This window comes from Balaenoptera physalus, assembly GCF_965194825.1.
Source record: "Balaenoptera physalus genome assembly, chromosome: 3".
NCBI lineage: Eukaryota > Metazoa > Chordata > Mammalia > Artiodactyla > Balaenopteridae > Balaenoptera > Balaenoptera physalus.
This window is the reverse complement of record NC_138890.1, coordinates 163,341-180,837: the sequence shown is the minus strand read 5'-3', so window position 1 is coordinate 180,837 and position 17,497 is coordinate 163,341. Positions and strand designations below refer to the sequence as shown.

The following is a 17,497-nucleotide window of genomic DNA, read 5'->3' as shown; positions in this document are numbered from 1 at the left end:
AGGTGCGCAGGCTCAGTAGTTGTGGTGCACAGGCGTAGTTGCCCCGCGGCATGCGGGATCTTAGTTCCCCAACCAGGGATCGAACCCGCGTCCCCTGAATTGGAAGGAAGATTCTTTACCACTGGACCACCAGGGAAGTCCCTACCATTAACCTTTTTTAAATTTTGTTTTTAAAATTTATTTTTGGCTGCATTGGGTCTTTGTTGCTGCACGCGGGCCTTACCCAGTTGCGGCGAGCTGGGGTCACTCCCCGCTGCAGTGCGCGGGCTTCTCATTGCGGTGGCTTCTCTTGTTGCAGAGCATGGGCTCTAGGTGCACGGGCTTCAGTAGTTGTGGCTCGCAGGCTCTAGAGTGCAGGCTCAGTAGTTGCGGAGCACGGGCTTAGTTGTGCCGCAGCATGTGGGATCTTCCCGGACCAGGGCTCGAACCCGTGTCCCCTGCATTGTAGATGGATTCCCAACCACTGCGCCACCAGGGAAGTCCCCCATTAACCGTTTTAAATCACAGTACAATGGTATTTAGTACATTCACAAGGTTGTGCAACCACCAAATCTATCTAGTTCCAGAACATTCCATCAACCCAAAAAAAACCCCGTCCCCATTAGCTGTCACCCCCCACCCCTCTCCCCAGCCCCTGACAACCACGAACCCACTCTCTGTCCCTGTGGATTTTCCTGTCCTGGACGTTTCCCATCAATGGGATCATACGACAGATGCTGCACATGGCTGTCCCAGGTCCCCTCCCAGCAGTGCAGACAGCACGTTGGACGGTGCTGGTGGCCATCGTCTGGCCACCCTGCCCCCCACTCCCACCCCGCCCCAGCTGTTCCTACCTTCTCTGTCCCTCAGCACCGTCTCTTGGAGATTCTGAATTACCGAATTACCTTCCGTGGAAATGGTGATCTGGGCAGGGGTGGGCACACTCTCCCTGGAAAAGGTCAGACAGTCAAAGCTTTGGGCTTCGCGGGCCAGACGTCCTCCGTCCCGCCTGCTCGCAGGCCCTGTCCTGGGCCTTGGGGACGCAGAAGTGAACAGGGTCACCACCATCCAGTCCTCCCGGGCTGACGTTCTAGTGGAGCAGAAAGAGAATGAACAGCAGACGGTGAAATGAGCAGCCAGGACTGAGCCTGGAGGAATCCACCGCTTCCAGGGAGCAACTCACTTACAGTCAGGGAGGGCGGCTCTGAGGAGGTGACCGGGAGCCTGGAGCTGGGGAGGGAACCAGTCCGCAAATAGATGGGGGAAGGGACGGCTGGGGCTGGCTGGTGCAAAGGCCCTGTGCCAACCAGGCTGGGCCTCCTAAGGACAGAGGCGGGGGCTGGAGCCCAGGGTGGCGGGAGGGGAAGGCTCGCTGGAGGGAAGGCTTGGGTTCCACGGTCAGTCCCCAGCTGGGCTCTGCTGGGCCGCGCTGACCCTGTGCTCTCTCCCCTCAGTACATGGGCTGCATCGAAGTCCTCCGCTCAATGCGCTCCCTGGACTTCAGCACTCGCACCCAGGTCACCAGGTGAGGCCCGGCTGCGGGGGTGGGGGGGTCTGGTGTGTAGCTCTGTGCTGGGAGTTGAGGGTGGTGGACTCGGCGACAATTCCCTCCCCCTTCCCGGATTGGGGAGCAGTGCTCCGCAGGGTCAGAGTGATCTGGGGCGGGGCACAGTCCCAGCTCTGTGCCCGCCTGCCGGTCACCCACGCTCTCCAGGCCCCAGATGATCTCCATAACCTGGAGACGACAGCCCATCCCTCAGAGAGTGTGTGGGTCCCACGAGGGGTGTTGAGGACGCCCCAGCATGTCCTGGCACCCGGGGGGGCGGTGCTGCTGGCTCCCGGTTGAGGCTCAGGGCAGGGCTGCAAGGGGCTGGGAGCCCGTCCAAGGCGACCAGGGCATGTCCACCGTCCCGGCTTCTTTTTGGTGCAGAGAAGGCATGGTGATGTCATGATTCTCTGAGCTGCCTGGACCTGAGTCATGTAGAGTCAAGGGTACAACCAGGGATGAGGCAGGAGGGGCCCACGTTGTTTTGCATGTTGAAAACTGACTTAGTGCATCCACCAGAGACATTAAAAAACTCTATTGAGATATAATTCACATATCAAGCAATTCACCCAATCAAAGTGTACAATTCGATGTATTTTGCTGTTTTCGAAGTTATGCAACCATCACCACGATCTAATTCCAGAACATTCCATCACCCTGAAAGGAAGCCGCATCCCCATTAGCAATCACCCCACCCCACCCCCCATCCCCTGACAACCAGGAACCCACTCTCTGTGTCTGTGGATTTGCCTGTTCTGGACGTTTCCCATCAATGGAATCACACACTGTGTGTCCTTCTGCGTCTGGCTTCTCTCACTGAGCATCGTGTTCTCAGGGTCCATCCACATTGTAGTGAGCATCAGGGCTTCACCCCTTTTCAGGGCTGAGTGATGTTCCCGTGTGTGGAGGGACCATGCTGTGTTTATCCGTCTTCAGCTGATGGCCGTTCGGGTGGCGTCTGCCTTGCGGGCTGTCGCGAGTTGGGCTGCTGTGGCTGCCCGTGTGGCTTTGTGTGGACGTGTGTTTTCGGTTCTCCAGGCTGTGCGCCTGCGGGTGGGACTGCTTCACATTTCGAGGAGCTTTTGCTCCATTTTACCTTCCCACCTGCGGGGTGAGGGCTTGGTTCCCCTCATGGCACCGACATTGCTGACAGCCTGCTGTGTGTCCATCTGACCCTCAGGATCCTGTAAAAGTTCCAGCCCCTCTGCAGGCATGAGCCATTTCATGGAAGTCTCTCCCATTCTGTTTGGGGGGGTTGGTTCTGCCGTTGTATCTGGGGGCCCAGAGCAGAGGTCATCCTCTTACGCCACAGATGGGGATCTTGGCCAGCCTGTGGCCACACAGAACTTGGGGTTCAGGCTGAAGGGCAGTGTCAGCAACCCCAAATCTGACCCCCAGATCTGTCAAGTGGGCTGTGGCTCAGAGGTCCGCTGGTCACTGAGAAAGAAAGAGCTGGAGGGGGAGAGCTGAGGGCAGGGGCACCTGCGGGGCACACGGGGTGGGCGGCTGGGAGCCCGGAGCCCCTGGTCCAGGCTTCCAGGTGCCCCAGCATCCCTCCCTCCTCTGAGCCCCTCCCCGCTCAGGATCCACTGCACCCCTTCCTCAGCCCATCGCCCTCTGACCCCCACCCTTCTCTGAGCTCCTGCTGCCTCCACTCCAAGCTCTCTAAGCCCCCTCCCCGCCTCCGCCCACACAGGGAAGCCATCAACCGGCTCCATGAGGCCGTGCCTGGCATCCGGGGCTCCTGGAAGAAGAAGGTGGGTGAGGGGCCCATGGCCTCCGGGTGGGAGCGAGTGGGGGGCACATGGCCACGCCGGGGCCTGCCCCAGCCGGAGCCCCGCTGCGGGCCCACCTTCCTGGTGCCCTGTGCCCCCCGCAGGCCCCCAACAAGGCACTGGCCTCCATCCTGGGCAAGAGCAACCTGCGCTTCGCGGGCATGAGCGTCGCTGTCAGCATCTCCATCGACGGCCTTAACCTCTCCGTTCCCGCCACGCGCCAGGTGAGCGCCGCCCGCCCCGCCCCCCAGCCTCCGCCAGCCCCGCCCCCCACCCCCAGCCTCCGCCAGCCCCGCCCAGGGCAGGGTCTGTGGAGTCACCTAGGTGAAGCCTGGAAGCGCGCTGGGCGCGGGCCCTTGGGTGACATGCAGGTGTTGGTGTGAACTGCGCACCGGGGCACGTGTGGATTTGAGCACGTGTGTCTGTGTCGGGGGCGTGGTGACGTGTCTGAGCCTGGCGCCCACGTGTGCACGTGTGAGAGTGTCCGCCAGTGCGGGGCGGGTTTGTCCGCGTGGCCGTGGGTCTCTGCGTCCTGCCCTGGCTGCGGGGCTGCCCGTCCAGGGGGGCTCTCGGTCATCCTGGCGTCCTGTCGAGGGGATGGCTCCATCCCCTCGCCCCTGTCCTTCCGGCCCCCCTGTGGCCTTGGTCTAGTGACTGGCCCGAGCCCCTGTCTCCTCCCCCGACCCTGAAGCGGCAGCCCCGTGACTGGTGGTCTCTCTTCGGCCAGATCATCGCCAACCACCACATGCAGTCCATCTCCTTTGCGTCGGGTGGTGACACGGTAAGGCCAGGACTGGGGGTGGACTCCCGGCCCCTCTGTCCCCCCAAGCCCCGAGACCCCCTGCCTGTGCCCATCGGTCCCACCCCCCGCGTTGCTGGGACTCCGCCATCCGCTGCCCTCTCTCCCCAGGACATGGCGGATTATGTGGCCTACGTGGCCAAGGACCCCATCAACCAGAGAGGTGAGGCCCGGTGGGGGCGGGTGGGGCCCTCGGGCTGGAGCGCGTCAGCCAGCCGAGGCCCTGCTGATGCTGCGCCACGACCCCCAGCCTGCCACATCCTGGAGTGCTGCGAGGGCCTCGCCCAGAGCGTCATCAGCACCGTGGGCCAAGCCTTCGAGCTGCGCTTCAAACAGTACCTGCACAGCCCCCCAAGGGTTGTCGTCCCCCCGGGAAGGTACCGGCCTGCCCGCCCCGCCCTCCCGCACCGCTGCCGGCCCTGCCCCTGCTCCCCGGGCTGGGATCCTCGTCCCCTCCCTGCTCTGTGCCCCTCGTGGCCCACGGCTCGGCCACCAGGACCCCATTTCCGCATCTGTAAAGCTGGGATAAAAACATCCCCACTCCCGGCTGAGGTGAGGGCTCGGGGAACTGGTTGGCGGGTGGTGGCCGTCATACTGTCATCGTAAGTCTGCACGGGGGTGGCTGGCTCTTCTGCAAAGGGCCAGACTGCACGCCCTGCCGTCTCAGCCATCGTGGCGGACGGCAGCCAAGGAGGATGTGTGAGCAATCGGCGGTGGGCTGTGTGCCAGCAGAACTTTATTTATGGACACCCCAAACTCTGAATTTCATCTGACTTTCACATGTCATCAGATGGTGTTCTTCGGATGTTTTCTTAGCCATTTAACAGTTCTGTGGCGTAAAAGTGTAGAAACCGTCCTTAGCTCCTGGGCTGGCAGAGACAGGCAGTGGCCTGCGGTCGGCTATTTAAATATCTGGACGGACAGGAATTGGCTAGAATAGGTAGTGAATAAATGAATTTGTTAGAAGTCCGGTATGCACCGATGAGGGGCCGGCCTGCACAGCTGGACACGCCCCTGTGGCCTCCGCACGGGCTTGCACGCCCCTTGCACACGCACGCTGGGGGCGGCCTCAGCCCCTCTCCTCCCCCGGCTGCAGGGCCCTCCTCTGGGGCCCCCACTGCGACCTGCCGTCCCTCCCTGACTGAGCGGCAGTCAGCGGCTTCCCCTCTTTTGCTCTTAGGAACCACACTTGCCTGGAGGAGCCTCCACGGCATAGATTTCGAAGGCGCCGTCCAGGGCCAGAGGCCGAGGGCGTTTTCAATGCTGAGGGGTGTCGCCACCCTAAGCCGTGGCTTCCGGGTTCTGGGTGCAAGCCTGGCGCTGTGCCCTGGCTCTTTGGTGGGACTGGCGTGGGCAAAGGGGGCGGAGACCCGCTTTTCTGAGGCCCTGCTTGGTTCAGCCAGAGCGCTGAGACTCGTGCAGAATCCCCTCTGATGGACAGAAAGGGGCACCCAGGCCCTGCATCAGCAACAGTTCCTGGTGCCACCGCTCAGCTGATGGGGGGGCGGTCAGGGTCCCTGGGCCTGGCTTGCCCGCCGCACGTTGCAAAGCTCAGCCTGGAGTCCTGGGCACCCTGTCGGGAGCCGCCCCCCTCCCCCGTCACGTGCTGGGTGGGGCCTGTGCTCCCGCTGGCTCTGTGTCTGCAGGCTGACCGGGCCGGAGGATTCGGCCTGGGGGGACGAGGACGAGACAGAACACAACTACTACAACCGCACTCCCGGGAAGGAGCCGCCCCTGGGCGGGCTGGTGGACTCCAGGCTCACCCCCGCGCAGCAGCCCTGTGCCCTCGGGGCCCTTGGCCAGGTCAGCCTCTGCGGACCTCGTGGGGAGGGCGTCCCAGGGGGGCCCGACCCCCAGCTCCTCCTTCTGTTCTGTTCTCCGTGATCCTAGAGGAGGGTCTCTTGCGCCGCCCCCGCCTCCTTCCTCCCTCCCCAGACTGCCCAGATCTGCTCGGCCCTATTCTTGACACTTCAGACGGGATTCCTATCGCAGACATTGAGGAAATGGGTACAGAAGTGATTGAATCAGGGCTTCCAAGGAGGATAGTGAGAACGTACACCAGGGAGACTGACCACCCCTGGTCAGCAGGATGTCCCTGAGGGCAGGGTTTGGGCTGGGCCCTGACGGGTCAATAGGCGTTGCCCAGGAGAGCAGTGCAGGGAAGGACATCAAGGTGCAAGAGACAGCATGTGCCGGGGCAGGCGTTCCAAGTGGGGACGGCCCCTGAGGCTGCAGCAGAGGTGTGTGGTGGGCACGCGGGCAGACTGAGGCCAGGGAGCGGGGGATGGGTTCAGAGCTGAGCTTCGAATCTGGCTTACAGGAGGGTTGGCGTGGGAGACTGGGGTGCTGTGCTGTGAAGAGGGGGTGCTACAGGCCAATCAGGAGGGTTGCCGTGGGAGACTGGGGTCTGGGCTTGCACACTGCCGGAGGACCCCTTGCTCTCTTTTTCAGGGAGCATCTCCTGCTCGAAGAGACGCCCGAGGCCCGCAGTGGGACGTGGGCCCCTCAGGTATGGTCGGCTGCTCTCTGGACTGTCGGGGGCCCGGCCCTCCCCCTGGGTCCCCACCGCCCCTCACACTGCTTCCACTCTTTGGGTCACTCCACTTTCACCGGCGAGATTGTAGTCACTCCCCGCGCTCTTAGAGATTTGACAGCGTCTGCTTTTTGTTTTTCTGTGCAGACCAGTTTCCTTGTATTTTGGGCATAGATACTGCATCTCGTGGTTCAAAGCACCAGCGTATAAAAAGGCATCCAGTGAAAAGTCAGTCCCCCTGCCCCATTTGTTTTATCCACCTCCCTAATCAGGTAACCGCTGTTAGTAGTTTCCATGGTTTTTCCAGAATTTTGCATGCACATTCAAGTCAACTCAGACATACATGGCTTTCCCCGGTTTTTCGACGGTGGCGTGCTATCTACCCCTCCACCTTGCTTTCCCCTTGTAACAACCCAGCTTGGAATCCTCCCCACATCAGGGCACGGCAGTCGCCCCCCTTCTTTTTTCACCACGGCATAGTCCCTGCCACGTGAAGGACCGTCCTTGCTCAGACATTTGGGCACTTTCCAGGTGTTCACCACGACAGCATCTCCACCACTCAGCTCTGTTCAAGGGCCTCCGTAGAATCCATGCCCAGGACAGTGGCCGCTGTTCCACGTGATAGAAATCACACAGCTGCCCTTTCGATTTACATTCCCACCAGGTATCATGAGCTTTTAACAAAATGGTAGAGTTTTCAGCCATTTAAATGTTAACGTTATACAACATTTACAGTGACAGAGAAGGCTAAAATCCCCTTTGCCCCAGCTCCGAGGTTGCGACCTCACCCCCCTGGCACTTTTGTGTCTCCTTTCAGCCTTTATTACCAACAGGCCCCCAAAGAAGTCAGGACCCCGAGGCAGGCTGCGGACACCTTCGGTCTCTCTGGGGCTCTGGCTGCGTCCATGTGCTCTTCTGAACGGCTGCGTGCTAGTCCCCTGTCCTTGGAGTTGCTTATTGACGTGGCTCCCTCTTGATGGGTGGCAGACCGCTTGGGCCCCCCCGTGTGTCCCTCCCACGGATGCTGAGCTGTGGATGGAGTGCACACGTCAGCCACAGTAGGGAAGCTGCCAAATGGCTCCCCGATGTGGCCGGGAAGTGTGTTTGCCCACCAGCCCTGCTGTGGCTGCCTGTTCCCTCACAGCCGTGCTGACACGTGTTGGGCCTATTTTTTTAGATCTTCCCAAACAATCTGGGCATTTCACTGCCGAGCATCAGAACCCTACTGGCTCCTGGTGCTTGTGGTTAAAGAAAACGCATGGTATTGGGTGCCCAGCAGGTGCCCAGCCGTCATCTGGCCCTGGTCAGCTATTTCTCTGGGACATGGGCTGCTCAGGCCTGACTCCCAGGGCTCACTAGCATTTCCTACCCCTGAGCCTTTGCACATGATGTTATCATGCCTTATCATGCTTCTTATCATGCCTTTCCCAAGTCTCTGGCCAAGAACTCCTACCAATATGTCAATGCCCCAGCTCCAGTGCCCAGAAATTTTCTCTCTTTGGACTCCTGCAACCCAGGTTTCTTCCTTCATACTTCACTTTGATTATAAGAGGCCAGGAGAATCTGTGCCTCCTCTGTGCAGACTGGGAAGCCTGGGCTGAGGCCCCCTCAGCCCCCATCAACCACCCAGGGCTGGAGCAGCATCAGCACACATTTTGAATCATAGCCAGAGGGTTTCATCTTCACCCCTACTTGTGAAGAAGCTACTCCCATTCTCTCCATTTTGCAGAGGAGGAGACTCAGGCACTGAGAGGTGACCATACTTGCTCATGCCCACAGAGGGTGGAGCCAATGTATGAGCCCAGGTGTCTGCGAGGGTTAAGGATATAATTGGCATAAAGCAGAGATCGCGGCTGCAGGCCCTTGGGCTGCATTTGGCCACAGTGTATTCAAAGATCATTATTTCCCTGCCAGCGATTAAAAATGGAGACGTTTAGAAATGGATTGACAGTTCTGGGGAAAAAGAAATACACACGTGTCCTTTGAACCTAGGAAAAGATGCTCAACCTTGCTCAAAATAAGAGAAATGGAAATTAAGTTCCCCCAGGATGCCATTTCTCACCTATCGGGTCAGCGAAAATCCAACAGCCTGATAATACACGGTGGTGAGGCCTTGGGAACAGGGCAGAGGCAAACTGGTGAGGATCCAGCAGATCTGGACCCAGGTGCTGAGGGACCCGGGGAGAAACTCCACCAAGGGTACCTTTTCATGGAGTTGTGGCTTTTGAACCACGTAAATGCTTCACACGTTCAAAAACAAAACTGAGAAAAGAAAGGAAAGCCTAAAATGGAACGCAAGCAAACAAATGACCTGACCGTGTATCATGTTGATAACATAATTACAGGGAGAGCAGAATTTTATTGCTATTATTATTATTTTATTTTATTTTTGTTATTATTTTTTAAACGCGGAGATTTAACATAAACATTGGGGCTCCTGCCTTCCCTTGAAACTGGGAAGCTCTGGCCCCCTAGGCCGCTTTCCTGCCTGGCAGACGGGCGTGGGTGTGTGTGGGGGCGGCTGGGGGCGCGGCTCCCCGTGGATCTCCGCTTCCGCACAGCCCTCGCGCGCCGGGCTTGGCTTTTATGCGGTTTTTCACTCCTGACCCTGCTGTGCAAAAGGGCGGGGCTTCCTTCCTGGAGGGAGACAGGTGTGGGTGGGGCTGCCCTCCAGGGCCCTTGTCCTTGGGCTCCCCCGGCTGACCCCACGCCCCTCCGGCTCCCCAACCCCAGCCCCGCCCGGGGATGGCTACGTGCAGGCAGACGCCCGGGGCCCGCGAGACTACGAGGACCACCTGTACGTCAACACGCAGGGTCTGGACGGCCCGGAGCCCCTGCAGCCTGAGGACAGCCCCAAGAAGGACCTGTTCGACATGAGTAAGTGGGGGCAAGCCAGCCTGTTGGAGGAGGCCGGGCCCCGAGCCGCCCGTGGCCTGATGGGAGATGCCCTGCGTCCTCCCCTTGGGACTTCTCCCCAGGTTATAGGGTTGGGGTGGGGAGGTGTGCTTCCTATGGTACTCCCTCCTCGGTGGGACCCTCCAGTCTCTTGAGGGTAACCCAGCTCCCTCTCTATGGGGGAAGAGTGTGATGAGGGGCATTCAGGCGTCTCTTCTCTGTGGGATGCCTCAGTCTGCAGGGTGGGGGGAGGCCTAGCTCCCTATCTCTGGGTCTCCCCAGTCTGATGAGGGAGTTTAAGTTCCCTCTTCATGTGACTCCATGGCCTGAGGGAGGAGGCCCAAGCCCCTTAAAATGGAAATCCCAGCCTAATGGGGGACCCCCAGTCTGAGGAGGTAGGCCTAATCCACATCTTGATAAAGTGACTAGCTGATGGTGGAGCCCATTCCTTCTTCCCTCTGGGATGCCCCAGCCTGAGGGAGGGCTCAGACTGATGGAGGAGGTTTGGGTCCAAAATACCCTCCTTTCCCACAACATCAATATTATTTATTTGTTTGTTTATTTATTTTTGGCTGAGTTGGGTCATCGTTGCTGCGCGCGGGCTTTCTCTAGTTGCGGCGAGCTGGGGCTACTCTTCGTTGCGGTGCGCGGGCTTCTCATTGTGGTGGCTTCTCTTGTTGTGGAGCATGGGCTCTAGGCACGCGGGCTTCAGTACTTGTGGCTCGCGGGCTCTAAAGCGCAGGCTCAGTAGTTGTGGCGCATGGGCTTAGTTGCTCCGCGGCATGTGGGATCTTCCCGGACCAGGGCTCAAACCCGTGTTCCCTGCATTGGCAGGCAGATTCTTAACCACTGTGCCACCAGAGAAGCCCTGGAAATCTCTTCCTTCACAGTTTGCAAAGCCTCCTTAACCCCACTGACAACTCGACTTCTTGTCATTACAGTAGTGACATGACACCTGCACCTGCTGTGGCCCTGCTGGCTCCTCACAGCAATTTCAGATGGGAAAGGAGGTGCTCCGGGTGTGAACTCCTTCTGAGGCAGGCTGTCCCCTTGGGTGACCAGCCAGATGGTCCAGCAACCCCAGTGGAGAAAGTGATGCTTGTTGCCAGGCACCCGTTAGAAATCCTGGGGTTAAAAAAAAAAAAAAAAAGAAATCCTGGGGTTGCCTCTGATTTGCCCTCCTTGGGTCATGTGCTCATCCCCCAGCCAATCACTAGGCCAGGAGTGCGAGATGAATATGCTGATTGGCCAGGACTGGTCACATGTCCTGGGAGCGGGAGGCTGGGTCAGCTTCCCCTAGGTCACTGGAGGAGTCAGGGGGTAGTGATCCGGAGGGACCAGAAGTGGAAGGAGGGTAGAGGCAGAGCACAGACACACCAGGGCAGGGGTCAGGGCTGCGACTCTGCACTCCAGGGTGTTTGAGCTATGCGGCCACATCTCAGAGAGGTTGAGTGGCTTGCACAGTGTCACACTGGTGCCTGCTGGGAGCCTTAGGAAACTTAGGAAGACCATCAGGAGCTTTTCCATTAGAGTTTGGAAAAGAAAGGGATGCCTGCTGCCTACCACCGAGGTGGAGCATGTAGTGGAGGTCCTGGCCAGTGCGGTCAGACGAGCTGCTGAAACAAGAGGCATAAACACTGGGAAGGAAGCCAGTGTAACCAGAAAGGAAAAAGAAGTAGGTGTGCACATTGGAAAGAAAGACATGCTCGTTCTTTGCATATGCTTAGAAAATCCAAGAGAATATATTGCGTTACTAATAGAACCAATAGAAGGTGAAGGAGCAGTTCCCCCCCAGCCCAGGCCCCTCCCTCCCCGCAGGAGGCAGCTGCCCGCCGCCTCCCGCAGGGTCTTCGCCCACAGGACCCTTCGAGGATGCCCTGAGGCTGCACGAGTGCTCCGTGGCCGCGGGTCCGGCGGCAGCCCCCCTTCCCGTGGAGGACCAGTGGCCCAGCCCGCCGACCCGCCGGGCCCCCATCGCCCCCACGGAGGAGCAGCTGCGGCAGGAGCCCTGGTACCACGGCCAGATGAGCCGTCGGGCGGCGGAGAAACTGCTTCGAGTGGACGGGGACTTCCTCGTGCGGGACAGCGTCACCAACCCCGGGCAGTACGTCCTCACCGGCATGCACGCAGGGCAGCCCAAGCACCTGCTGCTCGTGGACCCCGAAGGCGTGGTAAGGTGGGCGCGGGGGCGGGGCAGGGGTGGGAGGGGGCTGGAGGCTGCGTGGGGTGGGGTTGGGGAGGGGGCCTGGGGCAGGTGTGGAGCCGAGCCGGGCAGGGAAGGGACCTGGCCTCTCCCCTCAGCCCAAGGCCCAGGGCGCCCGCCTTTTAAGCGCCTTTTAGGTTGAATGAAGTATTTTTCAGATTACAGAGCCTTTTACTCTGTTTCCCTTTACCAGGTATTTTAGAATTACAAAGTATTTTGCAGTTTTAGAAGACTTTTAGGTTTTACAAAGGACTTCCCAGTCTATAAAGCATTCAGAGGGGTTACAAAACCTTTTCCAATGTCAAGGCCTTTTAGGACTTACAAAGTACCATATTCCATCATTTGCAAGATGCACTTTTCCCCCCCACATTCTATCATCGTTAACGCATCTTGCAAACAGTGATGTCTTTGAGTGATAAATATGGTCGTTTCAATTTCTAACGTATCTGAGGGTTCACAAAGCACATCTCCATTTACAAGGAGTTTCAGGGCCTTCAAGTTACGGAATTGCATCAACCCTCTGGTACACACTTTCCTCTCATTTTGACATCTCTAAAGTCTTGATTTTTTTTTTTAAACCATCAATTGCATCACTTTTATCATTACTGAACTCGGAGGTTTTTTCCTCTCCTTGTGGTACATAAATTGTGATGCATCTTGCAGCTGCCTTGAGTCAGTGAGGTTTGGCATATTCTGTAGCTCCTAAAGCATCTTAGGGTTTACAAGGCATTTTCCAATTTACAAGGAGTGCTAGTGTTTTGAAGGGTTTTCCATTGTCCAAGGGCCTTGGGCTTTGCAGGGTGTTTCCCTGGTGAGAAGGCACGTGGGGTGTTAAGGGCCTTCTCAGAGTTTACCAAGTGCTTTTACCACCTCCAGCTGAATCCTCGGCACTGCCCTGGGGGGCTGCGTGTGCTCTGTGCTCTGTACGGGGCACACTGGGGTGGCGATTGTGTGGCCTGGCCCAGGTGGGGTCACGGCTCCTGGCCCCTGTTCTGTCAGTTCCCTGAGCCACCTCCTCCCTCGCGTCTCATCGCAGTGCTCACAGCTGTGACCTCAGCCTGGCGTGCTGTCAGCCCTCCCCCAGGCCTAATTCCCTCTCGGGTAAACAGATCTCCAGGATGAGAGACGCTATAGAAACTTCAGAACCTCCTCACAGACTTGGTTAACATGCAGGTTCCCAGGTCCTGTCCCCAGTGCCTGGGAAATAGGTGGTTTGCCGTGGGCCCAGGCATGTGCACTGCCAGCCCACTCCCCGGGTGATTTGTGCCCAGCGAGTCTGGCATCGCCCATGAATGTCTGGCAGCTGGCGGCCAGCGGGTCTGTGTTGCGTCCAGGTCTATACACAGGATGCTAAGATTTTCTCATTCTAAGATGCAGGTGGCTTTTAGATTTGGTGGTTCTGATTTTCGGATCCATGTCTACAAGATTCCTGGCGTGTATTCATTTCCTAGTGCTGCCCTCCCAAATGATCACCAACTGGGCAGCTTAAAACCACAGAGATTTATTCTCTCCCAGCTCTGGAGGCCAGACGTCTGACACCAAGGCGTTGGCCGGGCTGGTTCCTTCTGAGGCTCTGAGGGAGGATTGGGTTCAGGCCTCCCCCTCAGCATCTCATGGTTGCCGGAAATTCTTGTTCTCTGGCTTGTGGACACATCACCCCAGTCACCGCCTCTGTCTTCTCGTGGCCCCTCCCTGTGTGTCTGTGTCCAAGTTTTTCTCTTCTTAGAAGGACGCCGGTCACTGGATTTGTGGCCACTTGAGTAATCCAAGATGAACTCATCCTTTTTAACTTTTTTAAAATTAATTTTTTAATTGAGGTATAGTTGATTTACAGTGCTGTATTAATTTCTGCTCTACAGCAAAGTGACTCAGTTATACATATGTATATACATTCTTTCCTATATTCTTTTCCATTATGGTTTTCCCAGGATATTGAATATAGTTCCCTGTGCTATACAGTAGGATCTTGTTATCCATTCTATATATAATAGTTTGTATCTGCTAATCCCAAACTCCCAATCCATCCTTCCCCCACCCTGCTCCCCCTTGGCAACCACAAGCCTGTTCTCTATGTCTATGAGTCTGTTTTTGTTTTGTAAAACAAAATTTGCATCATATTTTAGATTCCACATATAAGTGCTATCATATGATATTTGTCTTTCTCTTTCTGAGTTACTCCACTTAGTATGATAATCTCTAGGTCCATTCACGTTGCCGCAAGTGGCGTTATTTCATTCTATTTTATGACCGAGTAGTATTCCGTTGTACCTGTGTACCACATCTTCCTTATCCATCAAGGTGAACTCATCTTAATTACATCTGCAAAGAGGCCTTTTCCAAACAAGAGCCCATTCACAGGTTTCAGGGGTTAAGATGTGGACATATCTTTTTTGGGGAGGCACCATTCAACCCGCTACAGGAAGCGTGGCCCCAGAGTGCTGGTGCTTTTGGAGCCTGTGTCCACACGTAGTTCTGGAATCCTGAGGCTGATTCTGTGGTTGAAGTCTCTGACCCAGTGGTTCTCAGCCTTGAGCGCGAGCTGTCGGAGGGCTCGTGAAGACGCAGCCTCCCATCAGCAGGTCTGGGGCTGGCCCGAGAGTTTGCCTCTCCGACAAGCTCCCGATGGTGCTGATGCTGAGGCCTGTGGCCCCGCAGGTGCGGACGAAGGACGTGCTCTTCGAGAGCATCAGCCACCTGATCGACTACCACCTGCAGAACGGGCAGCCCATCGTGGCCGCCGAGAGCGAGCTCCACCTGCGTGGTGTCGTCAAGCGGGAACCCTGAGCCAGGTGCGTCTGGCCCCGTGGGCTCCCAGCCCCCATTTACCAGATTTTTCTCATCTTAAACACTGAGATGCACATGCCACATAATTCACCCACAACTCAGTGGGTTTCAGTGTCTTCACAGAGCTGTGCCACCTTCCTCCATCTAATTCCAGAATATTCCATCACCCCCAAAGGAAACCTGTCCCCATCAGCAGTCACGCCCTGAGTTGTTTAGGGTAACTCTGTGTTTAACTGGGGGTAAAAATCCCCCGGAGGAGGTGGGTCTGGCGGGGCTGGAGTGTGAGGCGAGGTGGGTGGGTGAGAAGGTCCACCTGTACCTGTCACCTCTGGAGCCTCGGGAAGTCTTGAGTGGACGAGGGACAGGCAGGTCTGGGTGATTCCAGGGCCTCTCTGGTTGGGGGTGGGGGGGCTGGGCTGAGGTGGGGGCCTGGCTAGGCAGGGGAGGATGCGGCCGAGCTGGAGCGCAGAGGGGCCTGGGTGGCAGCCGCACTCTTTGGGGAGCAGACAGAGGCAGGACCCGGGGATACAGGGAAGCTGGGAGCCGGGGGCTCAGCTCGCAGAGGGAAGGGGGTGGTGGAATTTCCCCAAAGGCTGAGAGGCGCTTCTGGGCCAGGTTGGGCTGCTCTCCCGTCCCCATGACAACAGTCTCTTCCTGCCTCCTTCCCCACTCAGCGCTGGCCTGCTCCCTGCCCCCAGCCAGGCCTCGGCCACCACCGCAGGCAGAGACAGGATTCCCAATCTGGGGCAGGGCTCCAGGGATGGGGGTGGCCTGTGGAACACCTGAAACGATCTGCAGCACCGTGGGGCCATGTGTGTGCACGTGCCAGGGTCTGACCTGCTTCCCTTCTGCTCCCTAAGTTGTTTGTGACCTGAGAAGCAACACCGATGGCAGTAATAACAGCTGCTAACGCAGCAGCTGTTGCGTCCAGGCCCTGAGCTCAGCCCTTCTCCACATCTTCACTGACTCCCATGCACCGCTGACAAAGGCACTGTTAGTAGAGTTCCCATTTTGGGGCAGGAGCAGCCGCACAGAGAGGTTAAGGGACTACCCTAGGTCACACAGCAAGACCATGGAGGAGCTGGGACTCGAACCCTGGCCCTCAGCCTGAGGCTCGACGCTGGCTCACTTTGCTGCCTTGTAACTGAGGTCTCTGACACCTGAAGCCGGGTCTCCGGTTGCTGTCTCTGCTGAGCCTTGACCTCGCCTTCTCTTTCTCCCCCAGGTTGTGGTTCTCAGCCTGTGGCTCCTGTCCCCGCTCCCCCCGGATGGCCCTCTTGTGGCCTAAGGGGCCCTCAGCCTTTCTCTGGACCCTGGTCGGGCCGGAATCGCCGCTGTCTCTCCTTCCTCCGCGTGGGTCTCCGGAATCTTCCTTCTCCAGCTGGCCCTGGGCTGGGCTGGGTCAACCCCGCCAGGAGACGGGGCCCACGACCCCTTTCTCCCACCGAGCCCTCAGCCTGCCGCCAGCCTTCACCTGGAGTGAGGGCACACATACCAAAGACAGAGCCTTTTCTCGCCTTTAAAGAAAATATATCAAAAAGCAGCCATCTATCTCGGAGCCCTGGCCCAGGTTCCTGATGGGGCAAGGAGGCACCGTTTCCTTTCCCGGCTGGACGTCAGCTCACCTCCCTGGAACCAGCGGGTCCCCAGTTCCCTGGCATGGAGACGGATTCCTGTCCTGGCCGGGCTCAGATTTTCCACCTGAAAATTAGTGCACAGTTGTCTTTTGGGGGGAGAATCGAGGTGCTTTGGGCCCTCAGGCCAGGGCAAATGCTGATGTTGAAGTGGGGGGCAGCCTTGGGATGATGGGGGGTATCCAGGCAACCCCAAGACAACTGACCCTGGTGGGGGTGGTTGTGAGGCCCCCGCCCTCCCAGCTGTCAACCTGCACTGGACACTTGGACTCTGTTTGTAATTAAACCTGGGAATGACCACGGGGAGCGTGAGCCCTCCTGCGCTTAGAAGGCCCTCTCGGGGTGGGGGTCTGGGTTCAGTCTCCTGGGGGCGAAGCCAAGGCAGCACCGGATTTGGCCTCCCCGGGGGCCGGAGGAAGAGGGAGCCAGGCCCTGGCTGTGCCCCTGATGGGGGGAGGGGGTGTGGGGGGGCCGAATCCCCAGACACTTCCCAGAACCTCAATCTTATCCTGAGATAAAGCACACTCCAGCTCCTCTGTTAAACATACCCCCAGCTTCTCTTTGGAAACACTCTATCTCCCAAACGCCACAAACTTCTGTCCTTCGAGATACCCGCAGATATCTGGCAAAAAGCTCTTTTGTTTTCTTCTCCAGATAGCTCCTAACTTGTCCCGAAAGATGGCCTGACTTCTCGGTCTCCCAACGTCTCTCGTCCTCATTTTCCTGAGAAGACCCCAGTTCTCTCTCAGCCCCCTTTATCGACTTCAAAGCCCCTACTTCTCCCGCATGCCCAGCTCCCTGCTCTGGCACCCGATTCTCTTCTCCTGACCTTCCCTCACATGATTTCCACTTCCCAGGGAGACCCCCATCTCTCCCCAGGACCCTCCTTCAACTCCTCCCACAAACACGGAGGCATCCCTCCCAAGGAGGCACCCCAAGCCTCACCACGTCCCTGCCAGGCTGGGCCACACCCCTACCCAGGGTCTGGCTCTGGGGAGGGGCTGTGCTTTCTCTGCTGTCAGCAGGCTCTGTCCCAGGCTGTGGGGGGACCTGGTAAGGGTGTGGGCAGTGAAAGCCACTCTGGTCTGCCTGTAACTAGGGGGGAAGCCATCAAAAGGCAGAGCCAGAAGGGGACTCTGATGCCATGTCTCTTACTTCAGAGACCTGGAGACAGAGCCACCAATCCATCCATCCATCCACCCACCCACCCATCCACCCATCCACCCACCCATCCACCCACCCACCCACCCACTCATCCATCCACCCACCCACCCACCCACCCACTCATCCATCCACCCATCCACCCACCCACCCACCCACCCCACCCATTCATCCATCCACCCATCCAT

The 17,497-nt window shown here is 58.0% G+C and overlaps 1 protein-coding gene across 5 annotated transcripts in view; it reads left to right on the top strand.

The window, feature by feature from the left end:
* Nucleotides 1-16,448, top strand: part of SHC2 (SHC adaptor protein 2) — a 29,478-nt gene extending 13,030 nt beyond the window's left edge. For 2 of the 5 annotated variants that reach the window (XM_082456770.1, XM_082456773.1), the window contains exons 2-12: nucleotides 1,434-1,504; nucleotides 3,222-3,282; nucleotides 3,405-3,524; nucleotides 3,992-4,081; nucleotides 4,211-4,476; nucleotides 5,746-5,902; nucleotides 6,551-6,608; nucleotides 9,366-9,509; nucleotides 11,388-11,698; nucleotides 14,386-14,519; nucleotides 15,740-16,448. In XM_082456770.1, the coding sequence (XP_082312896.1) occupies nucleotides 1,434-1,504; nucleotides 3,222-3,282; nucleotides 3,405-3,524; nucleotides 3,992-4,081; nucleotides 4,211-4,476; nucleotides 5,746-5,902; nucleotides 6,551-6,608; nucleotides 9,366-9,509; nucleotides 11,388-11,698; nucleotides 14,386-14,514 (1,407 nt within the window). In that variant the 3' untranslated portion in view covers nucleotides 14,515-14,519; nucleotides 15,740-16,448. Of the gene's footprint in view, nucleotides 1-1,433; nucleotides 1,505-3,221; nucleotides 3,283-3,404; nucleotides 3,525-3,991; nucleotides 4,082-4,210; nucleotides 4,477-5,745; nucleotides 5,903-6,550; nucleotides 6,609-9,365; nucleotides 9,510-11,387; nucleotides 11,704-14,385; nucleotides 14,520-15,739 lie in introns of all 5 variants that reach the window. The other 3 variants (XM_082456771.1, XR_014262198.1, XM_082456772.1) reach the window with 3 other exon arrangements.
* The last annotated feature ends 1,049 nt before the right edge of the window (nucleotides 16,449-17,497 follow it).